The 26,673-nt window shown below is 46.2% G+C and overlaps 1 protein-coding gene across 2 annotated transcripts in view; it reads right to left on the reverse strand.

Moving 5' to 3' along the window:
* Positions 1 to 12,669: 12,669 nt before the first annotated feature.
* The window catches only part of PARVA (parvin alpha), a 138,505-nt gene continuing 124,501 nt past the window's right edge, over positions 12,670 to 26,673 (reverse strand). For both annotated transcript variants that reach the window (XM_036426506.2, XM_036426508.2), the window contains exons 11-13: positions 24,991 to 25,092; positions 24,232 to 24,304; positions 12,670 to 15,308 (exon numbers count right to left, since the gene is read on the reverse strand). In XM_036426506.2, the coding sequence (XP_036282399.1) occupies positions 15,232 to 15,308; positions 24,232 to 24,304; positions 24,991 to 25,092 (252 nt within the window). In that variant the 3' untranslated portion in view covers positions 12,670 to 15,231. The remainder of the gene's footprint in view (positions 15,309 to 24,231; positions 24,305 to 24,990; positions 25,093 to 26,673) is intronic.

A 26,673-nucleotide genomic window follows, 5' to 3' on the forward strand; every position in this document is an offset into this window, starting at 1 on the left:
CTTCTTGGCTCTTGTGAGGCCGATATTGTTGAATGTATGAATACCCCTGGGTCCAGACCCTGCACTTTTTGTTCTGGCTGGCCCCACCTTCTCCAGGGCTGGTCCAGGTGCAGTGTAGTCCTTCAGCTGCCCTCAGAGCCCAGCCCTTGAGGACTTTTTGCCTGGGGCTCATTGCTGAATTCCAGGGATTTCCCTGAAGCTTCCTAGCTGCCAAGCTTGGCAAGTGGCCAGAACCACCCCCTGCTGCCTGATGTTGGGTAGTGGACTCCATGTCTGCCTATAGGGCTGTCTCCCACGCAAGTTCACCCCACCCAAACCTTGTCTGAGCTTCACAAGCCACTGAGTGCTGCTGCCCTCCAATACCCTCCATGGGTGGGCACCTGATCTCCTGGCCTCTGCCATATCAACAGTGGGTGAGATCTGGAAACTCTGTCCTTTTGAGGAGGACCAGAACCAGTGATCATTTTTGGAGCACAGTTGCTGATTGCCCCCCCCCCCCCCCCCCCCCACACACACACACACACTCCTGGCCCTGGAGAAGGTAAGCAGGAAGCCAAGGCTGGGCATGATGTCAGAACCTCAGTCAAGCAATCTGGACTCGTGATCAGCAATGATTCCTCTGGGAAATAAGAGTGCCAGGCAAGGAAACTGAGGCGGAATTCAGGTGTGCTGGGGGAACAGCAAGAGTCCGCTGCTCAGACCCACAGCCTCTAAGACTCGGCCACTAGGCATGAGAGTTCTTGGTGGGCTCAGGGCCTGAAGGAGACTGAACTTGCAGGTAGAAGCCTCATTGCTTGAGGTGCACAGGGTCCTGAGGTGTGTGTGCTCATGTGGGCGCAGTGCAAAGGGGTCCCCAGGGACTGATAGGCCTGCCTCCCTGGTTTCCTGCCTTCCTCTTTTTTGCCTCTGACGAGGTATTCCTTCCTTCTCTCTCCTGGCTGGTGTATCAGAAGGCTTTTATACGCGTATGTCCCCTTCCTTCCACCCCCTCCCCCCCAATTTACCTCCTCCAGGAAGGCTCCTACTGCCTCCTCTGTGAGACAGCAATTCTGACTCAGTCTAGTGCAGAGAGTGTGACACATTCCTGTCACCTTTGGGGACATCCCTGGGGAGTGTCAGGGCATTGAGTCGAGATCTTGACTGGACAACCTCTGGCATTCCTGGGCTGCCCTGAGGATGTGGGAACTTGAACAACTCTACCCAGAGGCCGAGGTCTGGGAGCACAGGCCTCTCCCACAGGCGACTTCCCTGGGGACCCCTCCCCACACATAGCGGATGACGGGACCGCATGGTTCTCATAGGTATCATAAACATTCCAAAGGCCTTATCTTCCCCAACCGAAATGCCAGAAGCACGGTGGCCAGTGCAAGGATGACAGGCTCAGGGGTCACGCAGGCCTGGGCTGGAATTTGCTTCCAACACTTCTAAGCTGTGCCACCTGAGCAACTCATTTCTCCCACCTGTAACATGTGAACGTAATTACACCTCCCTCAGTGGTGAAGCTAGGGGGAGATACAAAGTAAGTGTGTATCTCAAACATTTAGGCAATGTTAATATTGTTCCACAAAAGTGGGGGGCATTGGAGTCCACGGCCGCCCCTAGGGCCAGCTTTGCCACCAGTCAGCTCCGCGGCCTTGGCAGCCTGTTTCTACCTGTGAGCTGACGGAGCCAGATACCATGATACTCAGCACTCTGAGACTCTGGGAGTCTTTCCAAGTGGCCGCAGGTGGGGTTCCTAGGCAACAGGCTCTGATGGAGGATTGCTTGCATACAGGGGAGCCATGGCAGGAACACCTGTGAGAGCACCGATCAGTGGGGCAGTCCTTATGCAGGAGCAGGATCGGCAGGGAGAGAAGCTGAACTGTGAGGTGGCTTCCACGCCCTGGCCTGGAGCTCTGTGGCTGGGACGGCCCTTCAGGGACATCCTGGAAGGAAGCAAGGTACTGGCTTTGTGTCCACCACACAGACTAGTGATTGGTCCCACAAGGGGTCATGTAGGCTGGGATCTGGCAGCTTCCTGGGCGGAGGGTGGAGCAGGGGAGGGGGAAGGAATGAGTGCAGTTCCCATCTCTGGAGGCTTCCGGAAAAGAGACTGGTCTGCTGGCTTCTCGGGCTGGCCTGGTCTGACCTTCCCCCGCCTAGGAGAATCAGTGTCTGTCCCTGAACACTCGCCCTTTGCCTGGGGCTGCCAGAAACCCTGAAGGCAAAAGCTGAGGAATGTGAAGCATTTATGACTTAGCAGGATTGTTCCCAAACTGCAGGCTGCTCTCAAGAGCCTTCTGGATTTCATTGTGGTTGCTTCTGGGCTCGCAGAGCCTGGCCAAGAGCTCCCTGAGTCTCGCTTTTCGGGGCCACCATCTGGCTGCAGGGTCAGGGGGCCTCTGTGAGGTTGGCTGGACGATGTGTGGGTGCTGGGAAACTTGCTGCCGGCCCAAAGGTGCAGCACAGGGGCCGGAGTCAGCGCTTCTCACTCTTTCTGGAGGGTCTCGTCTTAGCGGCTTAAGCTCTCTGGGTTTGTTGGCTCACTCACCTCCCTCCTGCTGCTCATCTCCCACGTGCGTGGTACTGCCCACAGGGCTTATCTAGAGAACAATGGCTCCTCTGAGCAGAAAAACCTGCCTTATTATGGTCAGTGTTTCCTTCTCTCCAGTTTGCAAGGTAGCTACTACCTTGTGATTCTGCCTCCTTTCCCTGCCCCATTGCAGTTAATCGGCCCAGTAGTGGGCCTCGGACCCCCACAGGGCAGTGAAGAGCATTATTGGGCACTTCCGCTTCCCTTCCCTTCCGCTCCACTGCAGGCATCACTGGGCTGGAGTGATTAGTAATGTCTGCTGTGCCTATGTGAGGAGCAGACTAAGCATGAGGCTATTTGCCAATCCTGGTCTTACGCTTGTAGGAATAACAACAGCAATAAGAATTCAAATCTGCTGTGGAGCTTTCCGTTTCATTGAATGTCCACAGCCACACTCTGATTCAGCCCTCTTGACCAGGCTGGGTTGTAGACCAGGGTATGTGGTCTAGGGTGGTCACTAGTGTGGTTGGAGCGGTTTCAGAAGGGAGATCTGCACAGGGTGGAATGGAAGGGGATGCCACCTGAGTCTGGCAAGCAGAACTATGCCCAGTGCTCAACACGTGACAAACCCCTCTTACATCTCACTACAACAAAGAGGCTCAGAGAGGTAAAGTGGCCTGGCCAGTAATACAGCAAGAGTCAGTGCTTGAACCCAGATCCTTTCCTCTAAATAGAAGTTCTCAGGTTCTAACTGTACCTAAAAAATGTTCTGTGCCCTCTTCCCTTGGACTGTCCTGGGTGTGTAACCTGACTCTAACACATTAAGAAAATGTAAGAGAAGATCATTGCTTTGTGTGGCTTGCTTTCTCCTTCTCCTGGAAAAGCCATTTTGAAATATTATCTCATTGAGCTGTTGTCAATATGCATTAATGTGGCACCTCTAACTTTTCAAACAGCATTTGTGCAGAGGCAAATGTCAGTAATCCTGGGTCTTACGTGGAGGAAAGAGACCCTCAATGGAGACCATTTCCATCTGGGCACAGGCCACATCAATGGAGCCATGTGCCCTCAGTCAGTGGCTGGGCTGGGCTAGGCCTGGACTCCTAGGACTGCTGTCATCACATTTCTTTAGTTCCCCATCACTGGGTCCACGGATGCCAATAGTTCCTGACACAGGTGTCAACACCCTGACTGAGAGTTAGGGGGCAGTAGGGGAGGAAGATTGGAGAGGTAGGATTCATAGCAGACAGCGCTCAGCAGCCCTGGAAAGATTTAGTTATTAAAGACCCAGAGTCTACCTGGAGCACCTGGGCACTTTGATGGTGGCACCCTCTTCCCCGGCTCTTATCCAGCTCACAGGCCTCCTGCCTCAACCCCTGCCCTGCACAGCAATTCCCCAGTGAGCTCTAAAGGCTGGCCTGAGTTGCCACCTGTAACATGTGAACTCATTTCTCCCACCTGTAACACGTGAACATAATTACACCTCCCTCAGTGGTGAAGATTAGGGAAGATACAAAGTAGGTGTGTATCGCAAACATTTCGGCAATGTTAATATTGTTCCACAAAAGTGGAGGGCATTGGGGTCCACGGCCCCTAGGGCCAGCTTTGCCACCAGTCAGCTCCGCGGCCTTGGCAGCCTGTCTCCACCTGGGCCTATTCAGACCAGTCGGCTCCCTGTGAATGGTGCCACCTCCCCAATCTCAAGCTTTGCTTGCTGCCTGGGCTTAGCTCTACTTGCTGGAGTCCTTCGCTTACCCACAGCCTCCCCTGTGAGATCTTAGCAGTTCTGGCCGCTTTCCCTGGTCAGCAGGGGTCAGCTGTTCAGCCCCCAGCCCATGTTGGCCTCCAGCCACATAGTTGTGCTCAGCCCATCTCCTGCTTTCTGCCCAGAGCTGGACGGCCCCTGAGTCCCCAGTCCAGGATGACAGGCCATTTCTTTGCTGGAGAGGAAGTGAGGCTTCTTCAGGTAGGTATACCTGCACTTCTTCCCAGAGAATCCCATAACCAAATGTTTGGCAGGAAAAGCTGCAGAACATCCCCTCAAAAGAACATCTTTGGAGTTGTGTTAAATATTTCTTCATTCAGTTTCCTGTAGTCAGTTAAGGAAAGCCCTACCACTCCCAGTGTACCAACCAACTGAATAGATAGGTCTATGCAAGAAAGTCAAGAAGGAACACAGTATTTGAGATGTTCAAAGAAACACTGACCCACCATCGCAGTCAAACCCCATTAGCATGCTCTTGACTCTTGTCTCCAGCCTGTGGGGTAGTCAGGATGATAGGGACACAGAGGTAGCAGGGAGATTCTGTGGAGAGAATCAAGACTTCCGAGTCCCACCTGGAGCTTCTTTGGTCCTCTGTTTTCTCTGCTGTCAAAGAAGGATAATACCGTAATAGCACCTTCCTGAAGGGTTGCTGTAGGAGCCTCGCCTGTTCCTGGTATGTGGCTGGAATCCAACCATAGTTTCCTTTACTACTGGAGCTCATCCCAGAATCAGAAAGGGGCTTGGCGCTGAGGTTTCCTGAGAGGGAGCATTTGAACCCTTACAAAGCATGGGTTACATATAACGCAACCAAAGGGGGTCTGATCCCACAGGCAAGCAGCTTAGCAGGATCTTAGCAGGGTTTGTGTTGGAAGGGGTCAAGCCGGAGCGGAAGCAGCATGGGAAGAGATGCAGCCCAGGCCCACATGGGGTCTGACCTGGGGTCAGAGGAAGGTAGCAGGGCTTGAAGTCACTAGAGTGTTCACACATGGGGATGAGGTCGTGTTTGTGTGTCCTCTGCGGTATTCTCTTGGACCTAGCACAGTGATTGGCACCATAGGAAATGTTTAAATATTTATTGATCTAAAAAAAGAAGAAATGAATGAATGACAGTGTTCTCAGTCAGAGCCTGATTGTGTCAGGAATTCCATTTAAAAACAAGGCAAAGGAGAGCAACTGCTGGCAGGAAGCAAAGATTCTCTGGCAAACAGATATGTCTGTCTGGATGTAGTTAGTGATTGGTCAGGCAGAGCAGAACTGGATTCTAGTGGCCTTGAGCAGACATAGGGATTATGGTCTGTGGACTGTGTGAGAAAGATTGAGTTCATGGGGTAAGGAACTGAACTGGAGCTGGGCTACCTGAGCTCAAAGCCCAGCTCTAACACTTACAAGGTATGTATGGTAACTTGTGTCAAGTCACTAAATCTCTCTGTGCCTTCAGTTTTGCATATGTAAAATGAAGATAAAAATAGTACATAGGGTTGTTGAGAGGATTAAGTTAGATGATTTGTGTAAAGTGCACAGGGTAAGTGCTCAATTAGCTCCACTGTTTGTATTATTTGAGGGATTGGGTGTGAATTTTTCTGAGCTGCGTTTCAAAAAATTTAAGCAGGGAACATGGGCAGAATGGACTAACCCAAAGGGAAACTAGTTAAGGGGTCATTGCAATACCTAGGTACGAGAGGTTGAGGCCTAAATAGGGGAATCATTGGAGGCCTGAAGAGCTGGGATCAAAGCAAGGCTGGTGGTTCATGAAGAAGCAATCAATAGAACTGACTGGCTGTGTTGGAGGGGGAGTTCAGAGACAGAGAGCAAAAAACTCAGAAGTCCCTGAAAATTCATAAAATGCATCTGAAAGGAAGGGCAGCTGGGAAGGTGATGGCTTCTCTGGCTGAAACAAAGGCTGCCTAAAGAAGAAGCAGGTATGGAAAGGAGGAGAATTCAGTTGGGGTGTGCCAAGCTGGACTAGAGGTAGCTCATTCAGGAAGAGAGGTAAAACTGGACATGCTCATCTGGATGAGTGAGGTGTTGGGGCTGGAGGGAGAGATTTGGTGGTAGAAGCCCAGGAGAGAGGTAAGGAGAAAAGTATGAAGGATGTCCCCATGGAGCATTTACATTTAAGGACTGGAGAGAGGAAAAGAGGCCACCTAGGAACACCCAGAGCAGCAGCCAGAAGCTGGGAGGGAAGCAGAAGAACGCAGTAACTCTGAAACTCAGCAGCCTAGTTCCTGGAAGGAGGCCAGCCCAGTAGGTGCTGACCACTCAGAACAATTTCAGTTTCTAGAAAACTAGAAAAGGGTTTGGGGGAGTCTACAAAAGAAAGGAGAAAGGGAGAAAATGGAATTGGCATGGAGCTGTACACTTCCAAGAGAGTGTATTAAGGAAAAAGGGAGCCAGGGCAGAAGATGGAATGCAGGGAGAACTGGCTCAAGGGCAAGTCTTTTTATCCTAGAAATTTGCATTGTTTGAAGTGCAAGTCAGGATGCTAGAGGAGGGAACCAGTCCTAGAGGAGGTAGTGGAGGAAGGGGCAGCCTGGGAATTTATGCAGGAAGAAGTGAGAGGCAGTGAGAAGAGATGTTGAGATGCTATGGATAGAACATGACACACCAGCTTTGATTTCATGGTGAAAGAAGAGGTAAAGACACGGGTTGGAGAAAGAAGGATGAGGGACATGGTGAGAAGGTAGGGAATAGGTGTTTGTGGAGATGAAGACAATTCGTGAGAGACAATTTGCAGAAGTTAAGGAGCACTCAATGGCAATTAAAGGATGATCGAGTAGTTAGCTGGTGTGTGTGTGTGTGTGTGTGTGTGTGTGTGTGTGTGTGTGTTCTGTGATTTTCTGCAGTAATCCTGTGCTTGGGAGTAGGAGTAGAGATATCTACCAGTAGGACTGACCAAAAGGTGATTTGAGGAAGCAAGAAAACTTTGAATGTGAAGACAGAGTCCAATGGTTGGCAGTAGAGCCCAGACTGGACTTTGAGGCTCTTGATGACTGGATGGAATCGGTGGAACAAAGGTGGTGATTTCCCAGCAACACTAGACTAGAAAAATGACCCTAAGTCTGCTTTTGGCTTTAGGGTGAGTTGTGTGGTTTTTGAAGCACCAAATCTGCATGGCACATGAAGTTGCTGATCTGGAGGCAAATGCCCCTGAAATGTACAGTCAGCTGGGGCTATGGGATTTTCTGGGAGAATATAACAGAGACCTTCAAAGGCATCTGGCATTGTCTCATGTCACTGAATTATTTCAAAAGAGCTGCCTATGTCCACCCCCAATAGGATGGAAGAATCTATTTGACAAGGCACTTTCCAATCCCATTTAGTGCATAGGATAGGGCTGAACCCAGAGCAGGCATTCCACAAACATTCCCTGACTAGGCTGCATTCTGATCATGCACAGTTTGGGGCCCCACCCAAGATGTTGATGAAGATTCTTCTTGTCCCATGGTATTGGGTGTCCCAGCCATCGATGCTAGGGCAAACCTATGCCACTGTGGGTGAGTACACATCATGCAGGGTTTGTAGTCATCATAAAAAGAACAAGAGAGAAAGCTCTGTGTCTTACTGACAAATTACACTGAAGGCATGCATATCTGAAAGTCATTTAATCTGAATAGGACGATGTGAGCAAAGGTGAATTTTATAAACTAATCTGGCAGGTACCCCGTTTAGAGTGGTGGTTGATGAGTTTGATCTCTCACAGGCAATGACAAACTGATCATTTCCAATGCAGGATAGGATGCTATTGAAATTAGCTGTGAGAGCCAATGATATAGGAGGTACAGGCTCAGTAGCTACACGGAGGATGTACCTCCCACCCCCAAGTGCAACACATCAACCAGACTCCAAATGTGGAGGAGATGAAGGGTTATGGCCTCAGTGACCTAGCTCAGTGTATGCTCACTGGTGACCATCTTTTCTAAAAATGGAATTTGATAGGGGGGAGGGGCATTGGTTAATAAAATCATATAGGTTTCAGGTGTACAATTCTATATAATACAACATCTGTGTATTGTATGGTGTGTTCATCACCCAAAGTCAAGTCTCCCTCTGTCACCATTTATCTGCCTTTATCCTCATCTACCTCCCTCCCCCCCCCCTAATTATTTTAAGCCAACTGTCCCCAGTCCCAGGAGAGTTTATATTTTCCAACATCATGACAAATAAGGTAAGATGGAGTAAACTTGAAACTCGAGTGGCAGAAGGCTTCCTTCCGGGAGCTGCTTTTCAGAAACCCAGGCAAATGTTTGCAAAGGCAGGGACTGCTTCTATAAGCAGGTGGTGCGGCCATTGTCAGGGTTTCCAGGAAGACATATAAGAGCCTGAGAGTCATGCAGTGCCAACCCTAGCTCCCATACGGAGCACACGTGTAGCAGATTCAATATCTATTGTCCTGTCCACCTCAATAAGACATGGCACTCTTTAAAGCAGTTGCCTTAATAACATTTGTGTGTCTTGGAATGCCGCCTTGGGCTAACAAATCGTATCCGAGGATGTGAAAACATGAAAATCGATAACAAGAAATGAAAAGTCCGTTTTAGCAATGAAACATCATTTATCTTAATCATTGGGGCTTCTCAGAATTTCCTAAGTGCCCTTTTAAATGCCAGCATCCAAACTGGTGCCCACGTGTGTGCAGAAGGCCTAAGCAAGCATGTCAAACTCCCCGCTGGCCACAAGTTTGATATGCTTGAGGGTCAAGGCAAGAATATGGATGGCTCAGGACACAGCCTGCTGGAGAGACATATTTCTGGGGCAGGTGCTCACTGGACTGGTTTCCAACTGGGTGATCCAGGGATAGTTCTGTCATTTTAAAACTCCCAATGAAAATAATAGGCCTTCCTATCCTTCCTATGAAAGCTATTTCTTAAGACTCTGTGAAGCATAAGCGATCCATTTTTGGTGGGCTTTATAATGTGGTAGGCATGATAACAACAATTCAGTCGAATTATGGGAGAATGAAATTATTTTTCTACCTCCAGGAAGTCTATACCTTGCCCTATCCCCAGATTAGATGACAGCATTGCTGTCCTCTCCAAACCCCTCCCATAAAACCCACATAGGGATAACACAGCAGAAGTCCTTTGTGGTGAGAAGGTTGGAAGCAGTGGTCCCCAGGGATCAGCATTCTGGCTGCTAGTCTTCTTTGTTCCTTTGCTTTAGGTTCCCTTAGCACTTCCTAGAGGACCCCAATGTGGAGAGGCTGGAGGTGGTGTAGGAACTCCTGCCCTCCCAGCAGCCCCAGGGAAATAGAGGATTAGGACTACCCAGCAGGCATTGCCTTTTAAAGCAAACCCAGGCTTCTAGCCCATGTTTGAGTCCAGCTCGGGGGTGGGCAGAGACATGGGACGGGGCGTATCAGAGCTCAATAGTGCTGACATAGCTTTCTCCGAAGTTTTCCCGCGTAGTGGCTGAGGCTTTTTTTTTTTTTTTTTTTTTTTTAAGGATTTTTAAAAATTAAATGTTATTGAGGTGACATTGGTAAATAAAATTATATAGGTCTTAAGTGTACATCATCTAGGATACATCATCTGTATGTCGCTTTATGTGCCCACCACCCAAAGTCAAATCTTCTTCTGTCGCCATATATTTGACCCCTTCTCTCTGGTAACCACCATACTGTTGTCTGTGCCTGTGAGCTTTGTTTGTTTATCTCATTTGTTCATTTGTGGCTTTCAATTTTATATCCCACATGAGTGGGCATGGTTCAGAAAGCTTTTTAACATATATTACTTCCCATTTTTCTTGTGATAAAATCTGCTGCAATCCTCTGATACCTCTCCATCCTTCTCCCCCTTTGTATTCTAGCCATCCTGGCTTTCTGCTAGTCCCTCCAGGGGCCCAATCTTCTCCTAAATTGGGGTCCTCATCTGGACTGCTCCCTTGAAAAGCAAACTCTTCACCTGAGTAGCTCAATGATTCAGGTGTCACTTTAAAAGGCGACTTTGCCAGAGACCTACCTCTCTCTCCCTCCCTCCCTCCCTCCCTCCCCCCCCCTCTCTCTCTCTCTTTTTTTCAGAGAACTCTCTTGATTTCAAAATCTAAATGAGACCTCCTTCATAGATTTTGTACTTATCCACAGTAGTCATCACAAGGTGTAAGTAGAGTAGGTTCTTGAATAACATTGTTTTATTCGACTTTGTTTCATTCTAATGTTTATAAGAGAGAGAAAAAATTGATTCCTGGCCAGGGCCACTCTCTGTGAAGTTGGCATGTTCTTCTGTGTCTGAGTGGGTTTTCCCTAAGGGTTTCGGTTTGCTTTCTCAGATTCATTTTCATGTTTAATACTTGAAGTGTTTGGGGCCTTTACTTAGAAGTTTGGTGATGTTTTGTGACCAGAAATATGCTGTAGGAACTTAGTTCTTGTATATGTTAATTAATCAATGGTAAAATTGGTTTCATTTTGTTGTTTCACTCAAAGTTGCAGTTTCCAAGAACCTACTGAAGAGTTAAGTGAGACATTTCTGTACCATTGATTTGTGACTACTTTTTGCATGTCTTTCCCATTAGATTGAACAATATGAGTGTGCCTTAGCCTCACTTGCCAGTGGACACAGCCCACCTACTACATTGTAGACCCTCAGCACATGCTTGTTGACTATATGGCTAAATGAATGGATGAGTTCCAAGATATCATCCTGCCAATTTCTCAGGAGACAAATAGGACCTATGGTCAACACGATCAGGGTGCGCCCTATTCTGCCTCCCCTTAGAGAGTGACAATGCACAAGAGTGTAGGGAACTCTGAGATGAGCTCCAATTAGAAAACAAAAAGTAAAAATGAAAACCTACACTGTAGAAAGTGAATTTATATTTCTTTACCCGGTTTCCCAAACTTACTTGAATTATGACATTTTTTACACTGAACATCTATTAACATCCCGCAGAATGCTTCATCGGTGGCTTCCTCCCTGGGAAGGGAGGAAGATTGTCAGGCGTGGTGTGGGGGCTGCCCATCCTGAGCAACCTCACAGTTGCCTTGTGGTTGTGAACACGTAGGCACATATTCAGCCAGCACTACAGTAAAGCAGGAGTGTGAGCAAATTCTGAAAAATGATGGAGCTAGCTTGGGTTTATATTTTTCAGGGAAAAGAAAAGGGAACATGTAGTAAGTCTGGCAGATATAGTCTCTGTAATTATGACAGTGAACCATTCATATATGCCCACTTGTCCTTTGCTGAGACCTGAACCTGCAAAAATGTCAGGAAGCCGGTGCATAGATGCAGGTCCCTTAGCTGGTGAGTGCGTCCATCTACTACCCAGTATTTGCATCTCAATGCAGTTCTCTTGTTTTCTGTAGCCACAGACACTCTTTTTGCATATTCCAATAGACCTAAGTGAATTTTGTGAGGGGACAGTGTATGTAATATTAACATTAGTGAAGATTTTAGGACATAGCCCTTTTGCACATCTAGCATATGTTATGTAGGCAGAGTTCCTGAGGTGGGGCTGTATGAAAGGCAGTGGGTCTCAGATTCCTTTTGGTCAGCCTCTCCTTTGGACCAAACTGCCTGCCCTACCAACTTTGTCTAGTTTCATTTTCCAGTGGAAAAATAAATTGGTGATAATTCGGGGGGAGAGGATTATGTATGCCTTTGCTCTAGCCCTGGAGTATGGATAATTCACATTTGAACCACAATGTATACATGTCTGAGAGGCTAGTTATTGGAAAATTATAGCCCCAGGGTACTGTTGATGCAAATAGGCTTCAGTACACTTTGTAGGGTTAACCAGGCAACCCACAACAAAATAAGTTGATAATGATATAGCAAAGCTCACAGTATTTCATAATTAAAAAGTACCGAGAGTAGCAATTGCAAATTGCAACCAACTTGGGCAATGCTGATGATGTGCTGTTAAAGAGCCCTTCTCCCAGATTTTGCAAATGTCAGCCCTGTGCCTGCGCATGTGAAATCAGAGCCTCCTGACTGACAGAGGAGCAGCATGGGGCTGCTGGGCTTGCAGCAGAACATGGTAGGATACTTAGTTGATTTCACATTAGCAGCCCTAGTAACAATGTACAAATGGAAGCGTAATCAAACTGCACACCACTCACCATAATAATCCAAAAGAGGACTTAACAAAAAAATCAGTTCAGGGCACATGGGAATGTCTCCAGTAACATGCCCTGTGAGACCTTCTTCCCACCCAGTAGGTCTCAGTCTCTGACCTTTGAAATCATTACCCAGGTAGCATCACCACCTTTGGGTAAGGCTTTCATTTCCTCACACAAGCGGACCCAGAGATGGGCCTTGGGGTTTACAGAGTGCTCAGATTTTCATCTTTAACATGTAAAAGGTTTTAATACTCAGTGTAAAATAATCTCCAACATATAACATTAAGTGGAAAAAGCAATGAGTCTGACAGAATATATGAAAATGCTATCTATATTTTAAAAAATTCCCGACAATCTTATATGCAAGTTGATGCTTTTATGGCTAGATTATCTCTAGAAAGGAATATAAGAAATGGATCAAAATAGTAACCTCTTAGGAGTATTGGCTGCTGGGGACAGGGATACTCACTCATGCTTCTTGAATTCTGTACCATTTATATAGTAACTATTAAAAATACCAATGAATTTAAATTTAGACAAGAAAAGGAGTGAGCTTATAGAGACTACCTTTTTGTCTCAGGTTTTGTTTTTGTGGGTTTTTTTTCGTTTGTTGTTTTTTTTGAGATAAAGGTTAAGTTTGGTTTCTTTATTGTTCTGGCACCTTTTCCCCCTTCAAAACCATGGCCGTGTATTGAAAGGAGAATCTAGAGGAAAACTGCTGAAGGAGATGACAGAGTGATAAAAGCAGGCCCAGGCCCTAGGATTCTGGACTGAGTGTAAGGCCTCAGTCTTGAAACAATAGTCTGATAAGTTAGAGCTGTGATTCAACTTCCCCAGTGTTCAAGCTGTTTTCATGAGGTGTGTATGCAAAATCCAAAAAAGGAGTGCTCTTCATAAGGACATACCCTACAGTGTGCGTTTGCAGCTCGAATACAGGAAAACAAAAGACAAAACAAGGGAGAGAATTCGGAGAGCAAAGCAGGTTTACATGTACTCATTGCTCTTACTTCATCCGCTTTAGTACTGCTCAAGGAGACAAAGCAACGACTTAGCTATCAGGAATTGAAAAGAGAACAAACAAATATTACACTATTTAGTACTTCCTAATGAAAAACATAACATTTCACCACTTATGTAAAAAATAATTGTATCTTTTCACATAAATTGACACAAGGGTACATTGTCTTTGCATCTCAAATGCTCATTATTGCTGATTAACAATTCTTTTCCTTAGAGCACAATATCCAAAGGGATGTGCATTATCTGTAAATTGTTTGGGTTCTGAGCCACTGCAGATGGACCGCAGGGAAGGAAATGTTTCGGAGCTGGAAGGAAATGCTTTGGACAGTATGGGAGGCCTAACTCCAGGTGGCGTAGACAGGGATCAGAATGAATTGACTAGAAGAGGGCTCTGTGCAATGGGCACAGACTTCTGGAGGCGGGCACACAGGCTGGGCCCATCTGGCATAGTTGAGAAGATTCTATAATGAAGATGACATACCAGTAAGAGTTGTTAATTACCCCAAGGCCTTGGTCAGTTTACGAAGACTGTAAACCCCACAAGCCCCGTCCCTCGTCTGAGGGTATTTCCTTATTGTGAAGTGTGCAAATATGCTCCCCACCCCATGCTTCTTGTCCTCCTAGTCACCCCTACTTTAGCCCCTTTCCTAGCTGCCCAGGCCCCGGCAGCCTGGGACAACCAGAGCCCTGTGTTTCCAAGCTGGGTTCACTGAGCGGGGATGCAAGCCCCCAGCAGCCCGCCAGGAGCCCACGCAAGGGAACGGCTCGGCTTGGGTCTGAATGGCTTACATTTTTCCTCGCCTGAATTAGCCGGTAATTGCATGTGGGCAGACTCGGCCAGGAATGGTCTAAATGACCAATTAGAAGGCAAAGAGGAGTTCCTTTCTTTAAAGTTCAAGGGTCCCCGGTGAAGAGCCCTACTTCTTCCCAAGCCACGCTCACGTGGGCCTCTGCCCGGCGCTCAGTGGTGCTGGCGTATAGTGTACATTTGCCTAATGATAATGAATTGAGTACTTATTTTGCAGTAAAATATGGGGCACTTCCATTACGTGCAATCAAGCAAAAAGGTTGTAAAATGTGCCACTCCATTAATTTTAAACAGAATCCTTCCCCAAATGTCGCCCTGAAACCAGAGCATGGGGGTTATTACAAATCTGAAGGAATTAAGAGTAATTTTCATTTGTACAAAGGAGCCGAGGGACATGATTCCTGCCACACATACACTATTAATTGGGTTAAATTTGCCAATTTGAGTGTGCATCACTAGGCCCTCCTGGCCTGCTCGGTGGCGAGGTCAGTGGGCGCCTGTCTTGGTGGGTGTGCATATGTGCACACATACACATGCAGCTATAGGACAGGCAAAGAATGTGATATAATTGGCTAGTTATGAACAAATACGTATGTTATTCAAGAGGAAAAACAAATGTCAAGTTCTGACAAGTCTCTACCTCTCTGAGCCTTTTCCTCGTCTGGGGAAGGGGTGTATTACACCTGCTTCAGCAGAAGTCATGAGGACTAATGAATGTGAGTACATCAGAGCACTTAGTGTGCTGTCTGGCACATAGTTTATACCCATTAAATGGTAACTATTATCTCTATTTTCATCTTTGGGGGGGGGGGTGTCTTTTGGACCTAAGCTGGTTCCCAAGAGACACAGGGAAATCTGGATCCAGCACCAGGATGGGGACAATCTTCTGAGGCCACTGCTGGCTCCGACCCCAGGGCTTGGGAGGTATGGGTCAGCCCACTGGATTTCTGATCGTTTCCTTCCTAATTTGGTCCCCAGGATGTCTGATCGTGGCTGGGCTTTGTGGGACGGCACAGAGCGGGAGGCAGGAATAAGCAGGTTAAGGTGGTTCGGAGGACGGTGCCGCCTGTCCCTCAGTCCACGTTCCGGTACTTGGTGAAGAGGTTGTACAACACTCGCAGAGTGGATTTCAGGTCACAGTTGACGATGTCTGTGTAGAGAAAAAAATACGTAAAGCTTTGGCGGGGGGGGGGGGGGGGGGGGGTAGGGGGGGGGAAACACATGTGACCCAAAGTTGGCATCTGTTAACCTCTCCCATCCACCACCCACCGCGTGTGCCCCCATGGTCCTGCGTGGATGCCCCTGCAGCCACAGGGCATCATGCTGTGCTCCAGCATCCCCCAGGAGACCATGGTGGGTGCGGAAGGATGGGTTGTGGAGTGTTCAGCAAGAATTCAGAGCAGGGAGCAGTGAGGGGCAGCCGTGCTGAGCCAGGGGCATGGCCTCTCAGTAGAATGAAGCTCATGTAGCCTTCACCCCAGACATAGCATCGCCAGGTACAAGGGGTGCTTCCCTGATCCTGACTTTCCCCTAAGTCACACCTGTCCCAGGGGGGCGCCCCTCGCCACAGAACCAGCCATGAGTGGTAGGAAGAAGGGGAGAATCTGAGGCTACCGGCAAAGAGGTGGGGAGTTAGGGCTAAACTGCCTCTCCCTCAGGAAGGGAGGACCCTGGAGGACACAGAAGCCCAGGCAGAGAGTGCTGGGTAACCATATGCCTCAGAGGCCAGACAGTTTCAGATTAAGAAGAGCCAGGCAGCTGGGTTTGAGGCTGGGAGTAGGATTAGATTTTCAGGAGAGTTCTCCATGAGTTCCCAAGCTTTTATACAACCATTTCCTCCATTCCCTCCCTCCCTCCCTCCCTTCCTCCCTCCCTCCCTCTTTCCCTCCCTTCCTCCCTCCCTCTCTCCCTCTCTCCCTTTCTTCTTTCCTCCCTTTTATTTAGTGGTCACTTCCTTCCCTGGCTGTCCCTCTAACCCTCTGCAGGCCCCTCCCCCACCTCCTCCCCCACCAAGGTCCCTGCTCTCACTCCCTGGGAGTGCCTTCCTCCAAATAACTGGAGTTGGAAAACATACAAGAAAAAAAGGAACTCTGCCTACTATTCAGGAATGCACCCTAAGGCAATAAAATTGTAAGAAAATGCAAATAAAATAAAAAGACAAAAGCCGGTAATAGTCAGCAGAGAGGCCTTCTTCAGGGAGGAGGGAGAGGATTCTGTTCCAAAGGTAAGTCTGGCAGGAACTCTCGGAAGCTGGGAGGGCTCCTCTCCCTGAGTTGGTGGTGGTTGCCTGGTGGCTCGCTAGGTAATATTTCACTAACCTGAACATCTATATCTTAAGCCCCTTTCTGTAACTGTGATATTTTCACAGTAAAGATGATTAAAAGGACACCTGACTGTGCAGAAGGTCAGAGGAGGTAAATGATATCAGAGAAAACAATAAGTGCTTTGGGATTCGAAGGTGGGGGAGAACAGTCTGAGAGGCTGGGAAGATGTCAGCACTCTAGCAACGCCCTTGTCTGGGGTCAGGGGTCCTCCAAGGCCAGACAGAATGGAGGCCATTGGCTCTGTATGGCTAGACTGTGGTTCCCGGATCTCAGCCTTGGGACCCTTGCCCATGTGGTCGCCACAGACAAGTGCAGCCACAGGGCTACATACCAAGAGCCTGGGGAACCTCTTTAGGGCTCCTCTCCATCCCTAGACACCCTCCTGTATGCCCCTACTGGGCCTTATCCCAGTTGCAGACTGACCCTCTCCCACCCCAGCTGGGCTTGGAATCAGCTCCAACTTCTGTTGATGGACCAGGCGCTCCCAGGCCTGGCACTTGGCCTCCCTTTCTGCTCCCAGGCTGGTTCATGCCTATATCTGAGCCTCAACCCAGAGGCTGAGCCACATTCAAGCCCCATCAGCCCTATGCACTAGGGATGATTCTTGTCCTATGATAAAAATCAGCCCCAAAGGCTTAGGGCTGATGGGGCATGAATGCAGCTTGGTGTTGTGTTTGTTAAATTCTACTCAAGTCAAAGACCAGGAAGTTACCCCAGGTAGAAACTGCTAGACAAGCAGAGAGGAGAGAAAGTGAGCTTACCAAGGGAGTGAGCGTGAAGGGGAAGGTTGGATGGTACTGGAGCCATGAAACAGGCTCCTCAAAGCCTCTTGCCCTCCCCAATCCTTTCTACTCACTCTAGCTGGACTGTTCAGCCTTTGGGAGGTTTGTGTTTCCAGAGAACTAAATGGTTGTGAAGTTTGGGCAGCAAAGGTCCTCTGAGATACAAACTCCAAGTTTCCAGGGGATTTCGGGGTACAGCAGGGCTGAGTGTCAAACAGCCTGGCAGAGGATGTTTTCCTGACCTTGAAATCACTTTGCCATGAAAAATGTCTCCACCACTGTCTACAGAAGATATTTTTCCATTGATTTTTATTTTTTATTTTTAATCCTCACCTGAGGATATTTTCCCACTGATTTTTAGAGTGGAAGAGGGAAGAACAGAGAAACATAGATGTGAGAGAGACACATCGATTGGTTGCCTCCTGCACACACCTCAACCAGGGCCCCAGCTGGGTAGGAGCCTGCAACCAAGGTACATGCCCTTGACCAGAATCGAACCTGGGACCTCTTGGTCTGCAGGCTAATGCTCTATCCACTGAGCCAAACTGGTTAAGGCCCTAATTGATTCTGAAACACCCTAAAAGAATGGCGCACATCAACACATTTCATAAATCCTGTTGCATTCACTGCCAGATTTCCCTGTCCAGGGAGGAGCATGCATGCAGAGGGAGTGCTGGGTACACCCCTCACCAGGTACCATTTCACCAAACACCGGTTCATTTCTCCTTTACGCACTGGAAATTCTCAGCCTGGGCGTGACGCCCAGTGTAACAACGGATAAAACAGATGTGTTTCTCCATTCCCCTTGGGCAGGAAGTTTCATATTAGTTAGTTCAATAATTGTACGAGACTTGTCATGGAGGTGCTGAAATATCCCTATCAGTTAATTGACGTTGGGAAACTTGTCTGTCTTGAGGGAAATAAATGCCTGAACACTGAAATATCAGAATGAGTACTTCTAGCCCATCACTAGGAAGTTCATATAAAGCAGCTTGAAGAAACAGAAGCAAACATACTGACCACAGCTCTCCTATTATCTCTCTCCTACCCAAAGATAGGGTGCTCACCAACTGGGTACAGTCTACTCGGGGACCATTCCTCATGCCATTAGGATACTAGAGTGGCCTTCCCAGGAAGAGACACTATACAACAGAGATGGGGAAACTTTTGTCTGCCAAGGGGCCATTTGGATATTTATATCATCATTCAAGGGCCATGCAAAATTACCAACTAAAAAATGAGCCTGCTATATTTGGTCAAACATTTAATTAACTCACCCCTAATGCCTCAGAAGGGTCAGACCAAATGATTTCTTGGGCCTTATATGGCCCACAGGCCAGATATTTCTAACCCCTGCTCTAGAGGGACACAGTCTTTTTCATTTTGTTGCTGGTCTCCTTCACTGTGAAAAAAACTATTTAGTGCAGTGGTTCTCAACCTTTCTAATGCCATGACCCTTTAATACAGTTCCTCATGTTGTGGTGACCCCCAACCATAAAATTATTTTTATTGCCACTTCATAACTGTAATTTTTCTACTGTTAATGATTCATAATGTAAATATCTGTGATTTCCAATGGCCTTAGGTGACACTGCTAGTGGTTCTTTCCTGTATTTTCTTATTTATATTTTTTATCTTTTTTTTTTTTTTTTTTTTTTTTTCTGTTGTGACCCACAGGTTGAGAACCACTAGCATGGTCTAAACGGGTAGTGGGACATCCCTCGAGGGGTCCCAGATTGGAGAGGGTGCAGGCTGGGCTGAGGGACACCCCCCTACCCCCATGCACGAATTTTGTGCACCAGGCCTCTAGTATTCAATAAAAGTAGAGAAAGTGAACATCCTGATCTTAAAGAGAAGGCTTTCAGCTTTCAACTGTGTAATATAATGTTAGCTGTGGTTTTGTCATATATCGACTTTATTATGTTGAGGTATGTTCCATTTATCCCCACTTTACTGAAAGTTTTAATCATAAATGGGTGTTGGATTTTGTCATGTGCTTTATCTGTATCTGTTGATATAGTCATATGATTTGTATTTTTCATTTTGTTTATGGGTTGTATCACATTAATTAATTTGCAAAACTGGAACCAATCTGGCATCCTGGGAATAAATCTCCCTTGATCATTGTATATGATCTTCCTTTGTACAATATTTTTGCTGTGCCAGTTGTCACTTCTCCTTTTTCATTTCTAATTGTATTAGAGGCCCAGTGCATGAAAATTCATGCATTGGAAGTTGGGGGGGGGGGGGTGTCCCTCAGCCTGGCCTGCCCCTTCTCACAGTCTGGGAGCCCTCAGGGGTGGGAGGGGATCCAACGATCAGGGGAAGGTGACACCCCATCACACCTCTGCTGCTGCCACAGCCAGCACTGGTTACCTGAGCCTTGGGTGGCCCTGGGTGGCTGGGCAGCCACCATCTGAGGCTTGCCTGCACCTCAGGTCTGCCCTGGGCAGCTGAGGGAGTGAGAGGATTGGGGGACTCCGGGGGCAGGCATGCAGAGTGGCCAGATCCACCTGGGGGCAGGCCTGGCTGTGCCACCACAGCAGGGCTGAGGGGACTGGGTGCTCCAATTTTACGGCTGTGGGCGTCACCATCTTTGAGGGTGTGGCAGTCAATTAGCATATTCCCTCCTTATTGGCTGTGGGCACTACCATCTTTGTGAGGGTGTGACCATCAATTAGCATAATTCCCTCTTTATTAGATAGAATTTTATTAAAGGCCTTCTCCTTTATTCTTGGAGTCTTGCTAAAGGTTTATCAATTTTATTTTTCTAATGAACCAGCTCTTTGTTTCATTGATATCTTCTATTCTTTTTGGACTAATTTCATTTATTTCCACTCTCATTTCTTTTTGGACTAATTTCATTTATTTCCACTCTCATCTCCTTTCTTCAACTCATTTTGGGCATTTTCTTTTCTCTAGTTCTTTTAGTTAAAAGGATAGATTGTTTGAGATTTTTCTTGTTTCTTGAAATAGGCCTATATAGCTATGAATTTCCCTCTTAGAACTGTTCTGGTTGTGTTCCACAGATTTTTAGGATGTTAGGTTTTCATTTGTTTCAACTTAACTTTGATTTATTCCTTGATTTCATTGGTAACCCATTCATTGTTTAGTACCATTATTTAATCTCTACTTATAGTTGATTTTATTATTATACCATTGTGATCAGAGAAAATACTTGTTATGATTTCAATCTTCTTAAATTTAAAAAAAATATATATTTTATTGATTTTTTACAGAGAGGAAGGAGAGAGATAGAGATCTAGAAACGTCGATGAGAGAGAAACATCGACCAGCTGCCTCTTACACACCCCCTACCGGGGATGTGCCCGCAACCAACCTACATGATCTTGACCGGAATCGAACCCGGGACCTTTCAGTCCGCAGACCGACGCTCTACCACTGAGCCAAACTGGTTTTGGCTCGATCTTCTTAAATTTATTAAAATTTGATTTGTGGCCTAATGTGACCTATCCTGGAAAATGTCCCACTACATACACTCAAAAATAGTGTATATTGTTGCTCTGAGGAGAAATGTTCTAGAAAAAAATCAATTAAATTCATCTGATTTGATGTGTAATTTAGGGCCACTCTTTTCTTGTTGATTTTCTGTCTGGATGTTCTATCCATTACTATATTATTATTGAGCTCTCCCTGTATGCCTAATTTCTTGTATAACTCATAGATTTTTTGCTTTGTGGTTTCCATGTAGTTTATATATACGGGGTGAACCAGAAGTAGTTGTTCAAATGGAGTATAATATAATAATTAGTAAATAATAATACAAGAATAAATTTTTTTGTTTCAAGTACTCATAACTGTAAACCTACTTTTGCCCCAACCTAAGCTATGTTTATAGCTGTTTATTTTAAGATGATGGTCACTTAAGTTTGAACACATTCTAAAATCACTACAAATTTTACTCACCCCCTCATTTATGTTTTTATCATTCTCTTTTTCTTCTTTTGTGTTTGTTGTAATTACACATGATTTTCCTACTTTCCCTTTTAACTTTTTTTTTTACTAGCTTTATAGTTGGTGATCCACCACTTTTATTTAGTATGTTTGCTTTTATCAATAAGAACTTTTTCTTTCCTATATTTTATTATTTATATTTTTGATCTTTTTTTCTCTTCTTAAAGATGTCCCTTTAACATTTTTTGTAAAATTTGTTGTAATACTGGTTTAGTAGTGATGAACTCTTTTAGCTTTTCCTTGTCTGCAAAACTCTTACTTCTCTTTTGATTCTAAATGATAGCCTTACTGGGTAGAGCATTCTTAGTTGTCTTTGCCTTTTGTAACTTTAAATATTTCTTGCCATTCCTTTTGGCCTGCAAGGTTTCTGTTGAGAAATCAGCTGACAGTCTTATGGAAGCTCCCTTTTATGTAATTAACTGCTTTTCTCTTGATATTTTTAAGATGCAATCTTTGTCTATAACCTTTGGCATTTTAATTATGATGTGTCTTGGTGTGAGCCTCATTGGGGTCATCTTGTTTGGCACTCTCTGCACTTCTTTGATTTGTATGTCTATTTCCTTTGCCAGGTTAGGGAATTTTTCAGTTCCTTGTTCTCTCTCTTGCCCTTGTGGTACCCTTGTGATCCAAATGTTTGCTTGATGTTGTACCTCAGGTCCCTTATATGCTTAATGTTGTCCTTCAGGTCCCTTAAACTATCCTAATTTTTTAAAATTATTTTTCTTTTTGGTACTATTGATATAATGGGTGTTTTCTGCTGCTTCTTCTCCCAGATCACTTATTCAATCCTCTGCTTCATCTAATCCAGTGGTTCTCAACCTTTCTAATGCCATTACCCTTTAATTACCTCATGTTATGGTGATCCCCAACCATAAAATCATTTTTGTTGCTACTTCATAACTGTAATTTTGCTATTGTTAATGAATCGTAATGTAAATACCTGTGTTTTCCGATAGTCATAGGCTCTATAGCAGTGGTTTTCAACCTATGAGTCATAATTCTAATCTGTTGTTGATTGCTTCTAACATATTTTTAAAAATATTTTATTGATTTTTTTATAGAGAGGAAGGGAGAGGGATAGAGAATTAGAAACATCGATGAGAGAGAAACATCAATCAGCTGCCTCCTGCACCTCTCCTACCGGGGATGCGCCCAAAACCAAGGTACATGCCCCTGACCGGAATCGAACCCGGGACCTTTCATTCCGCAGGCTGATGCTCTATCCATTGAGCCAAATCGGTTTCAGCTCTAATGTATTTTTCATTTCAGTTATTTTATTTTTAATTTCCGACTGCTTCTTTTTTTACGTTTTCTATCTCTTTGCCAAAGTCCTCACTGAGTTCATCTATTTTTTCTCCCTAAGATCATTAAGCATCCTTATAAACACTGTTTTAAAATCTGCATCTGGTAGATTGCTTGTGTCCTGTGGGGCCCAGAAGTGCAGTCTGCCTGGTTACCTGAGCTGCTCCAGTGGAGTCCCTTGTGTGTTTTGTATATGCCTTCCTAATGTAGTTGAGCCATGACTGCTGCTGGCACATCAGTCAGTGGACTGGCCCTCAGGTTGCCTGGTTGCGAGGGCTGGTTGTGACTATTGCAGATGAGCTGTTATGCTGGGACTGACCCACAGAGCAAGAGTCACTTTAGGGTTTTGATGCAGCCAAGCCTGCCAATTGGGTGTGTTGTTTGTCGAGCTGATTGGGTGGCGTTCTGGGGTGGTCTGAAGCCAACCACCAGTTGTGTTGGTTCTGGAAGGTCCTTAGGAGGGGAACTAGTGCAGGTCAAGGTCAGCCTCTGCTTGAACCTGCCGCCCCTCTTTCTAATCTCCAAACAGAAATCCTATCTGATCCTTATGGTTTAGCCCAACTACCACCATGTCTATGAAACCATCCTCCACCTCAGAGAGAGGAGAGCATCACCCCCTCAATTCTATCAACCTCTTAGTTGTATCTTTTTCATGGCAATTATCACCATTGTCCTTTTGTTCTGGTGACTGGGTACATCTCTTTTCTCCCCTGAGTGGCCTCAAGTGCACTGAGGTCAGGCTAGCCTACCTCTCTTCGCATGGGAGTCTCAGGCCCACTGGACAGGCAGTGAAGGACCACTCCCATGTGAAGGTTTGGGTGAAAGAATTCGGAGCAGAGGCAGCAATGGGGAGAGAAAGTACACAATCCTTACTTGTCCACTTGCCTTTAAACACCCAGGAAAGTCAAGCAAGAGGACCCACATATGGCATTTTTAATATTCCAAATTGACATAAACAGAAAATTATCTTCAACACAGTATTGAATAACATCCTCCTGCCCCATCCAATCACTGATGAACTTTGGTAGTGCTGGTAAAATGAAAAATTTCAGTCAGCAAGTTTCAGAAAATAAATATCCGTACTAAGAAGAACTCCTACATGCACAAATGCACACATAGCTCCAAGCACCAGCACAGAAGGGCTAGTGGAGCATTTTGTTATTTGTGCCTTTATTTATTTATTTTTTTAAGCCTTACACTTTCAATCCAAACCCAACAAATCATCCTTGGGCAGTTTGGAGTAGGCACAGGACAGGAAAGGCAATTATGCTCAGAGAAGAGCTGCCAACAATGACTCCTGCAACTTTCCCTGCCTGGCCTGGGATATAGCAATTTGGCAGGTCAGTACCCTGTCCAGGGACCGAAGAACCTGGAAACTGGGCATAGGGCAGTTTCTGCAGCAGCACCTCTGCTATGCACCACATCTGCTTGAGCCCTTACCCCTGTATCCCATGCATGAGATTTCAGATTTTTACTTCTGATGGCCATGTGATTAGCAGCTCCCAAAGGATTTCCAGGACTGGGCAGCTGTACCCTGTCACACCTAGCTGCTAAAAAAAATGGTAGAGATTTCTGAAAAGAAACTCATCCTTCTTTTCTCAACCACGAGCCTTGCCCTCTGTCCCCAACACTCATGTACAGGAAGAGGTTCTCATCATCTTGTCACAAACCCAGCAAAAGAGCAAAGTACCTTCTGGCCGAGGTTTTGGCTTTTCCAGCCCTCCGTCTTGCATGAGCTCAAAGGCAAAGGAGACGTTTAAGACCTGGAAAGAGAAATGCAGTGCATATGCTATTGCCCACTCACTCCTGGGCCCTTGTGGGTCTTGGGATCTGCCCCTGGGAAGTGATGGAGCTAGAGGGACAGAGGCTGAGCTAGAATTTCCAATTTGAAGAAGTGAGGTTACCAAAATGGGAAGGCCATGTGGAGTGAGCACTGCTGGAAAAGTTCAAAATCCTCTACTGTGTTCCTGTGTTAGAATACCAGTGTTTCAACTAAGGCACATTAGTGCTCTCAGCTGAAAGAATCAGAGAGCAAGACTTGTGCACAAGAAGCAGAGAAGGGTTTCTACTTTGGATCAAATGTCCCTTGTCTAGCACACAGGCTATGGCAGCCTATAAGAGGCATTGAAATGAGGCTGAGTGAGGGTCCTCAGGTACAACCAGCCTTGTCACTTCTGGGAGAGATGAGACTGAGCAGTGACACCTGGCTGGGGAATATGAATAGGGGACCAAGGCCAGGTTATGGTGGGGGTAGGTGGGGAGGAAATGTTCAGATGCTCTGTAGTCTTTCCAGTTCAGTGCTCATCAGAATGGGCCCCCCCATCCAACTACTGAAGACCATGGGTAGACAGGAAGCCACTGCCTTTTGCCCAGATGGCCCCAGTATAGACGTAGATGGATGAGTCAGAGCATGTGGATTAGGGCCTCGTCCCACATTGCCTCTCCTTACCTTCTGTTCAAAGCTGTCCGGGGTCAGGAAGAAGCTGTGCAGGGGCACAAAGTAGCCCTCCAGGAGCCCCATGAGTAGCACCAGGTACACCCCATCTGCAAACTGAAGAAAGAGAGCCAGGTGAAGGCACTGGGCCCTTGAGTTGCCAGCCAAGCCCCTCAACCAGAGGGCTCGTCAGCTCCTATGTCAACATGTCTGGTCTGTCCCATATCTGGCTGGTCCACTACTGGAGACAGCGTCCATGGTCCTGATCTCAGTTGATCCAGCATTTATTTATTTATTTTTAAATATTTTTATAATATTTAAAATATTTTTTCTAAAAATATTTTTATTTTTTAAATCTTTTAAAAATATTTTTTTATTTATTTCAGAGAGGAAGAGGGAGAAAGAGATAGAAATATCAGTGATGAGAATCTTTGATGGGCTGCCTCCTGCATGCCCCACATTGGGATTGAGCCTGCAACCCAGGCATATGCCCTGACGAGGAATTGAACCGGGACCTCTTGGCTCATAAGTTGGTGCCCAACCACTAAGCCACACCAGCAGGGCATGATCCAGCATTTATTGAGCCCTGACCATGTTACAAGCTCTAATCCGGCACATGGACCACAGTCATGGGCCATGTGTGGCCTCTTCCCTAAGGAGCTCACAGTCCAGTAGGGAGACTGATTTGGAGAAAATGCAGCTGCTCTGATGGAGGGTCGCAGGTTGTGTGAGTGACAAAGGTCACTCTCTCCCACTGAAGGCAACAGGGAAGGCTTCTAGAGGAGCTGCTGCCTGAATGGCGACTGGAGGGATGAGCAGGAATTAGCTACTGTGGAGCAGAAGGAGGGTAAGGGATGTCCAAGGCCAATTGCAGGGTGAAGTGCTTTGTGAATTAATAACTCTAGTGTCATACAGGCCTCATCATTCTCCTTTCTCATATCTCACTGTATCATTGCTTAAGAGGCAGCACAGCGTAGCTATTATGAAGTTGGGCTCTGAAGCTAGTCCTCCAGCTCTACCACTTACTGGCTGTGTGATTTGAGCAAGTTGCATACCGTAACTTCTCTGTTCCTCATTTTCCTCATTAATAAAATAAGGATAACAGTAGTATAGTTTCTACTTAATAAGGTTATCATGAGGACTAAACCAGTTAATAGGTATAATATAAAGTACCTAGAGTACTGCTTGATGTGTAGGCAAAACTTAATATATAGCAGGCCCTCGAATAACATCATTACATTATAACATTGATGAGAAAAAAAAACTGACTTTCAGCTGTGGCTACTGTCTGTGTGAAGTTGGCATGTTCTCATGTCTGCATGGTTTTTTCCATGTACTCAGGTTTCCTCCCACATCCCAGAGATGTACACATCAGATGAATTGGTGTGTCTACAGTGTCCCAGTCTATGTGAGTGTGGGTGGAAGGGCGTCTTGTCAAGGGCTGAGTCCTGCTTTGTGCCCTGAGCTTCAGGGATAGGCTCTAGCCACCTGTGACCCTGAAGCAGATTGGAAAATAATTCTTACTTATTTTTATTAATATTTCTTAAAGGTACACAGAACGCACATTTTTTCCAATGTTTACTATTAGAAAAGTTGGGGAGGGGGGTCTTTATTTAGAACTTTGGTGACATTTTTGTGACCAAAAATACGCTGTAGGAACTTGGTTATATCAACTACTAGCCTATGGGAAAATTGGTT

This window comes from Pipistrellus kuhlii, unplaced genomic scaffold (genome assembly GCF_014108245.1).
Source record: "Pipistrellus kuhlii isolate mPipKuh1 unplaced genomic scaffold, mPipKuh1.p scaffold_m20_p_9, whole genome shotgun sequence".
NCBI classification, from domain to species: Eukaryota; Metazoa; Chordata; class Mammalia; order Chiroptera; family Vespertilionidae; genus Pipistrellus; species Pipistrellus kuhlii.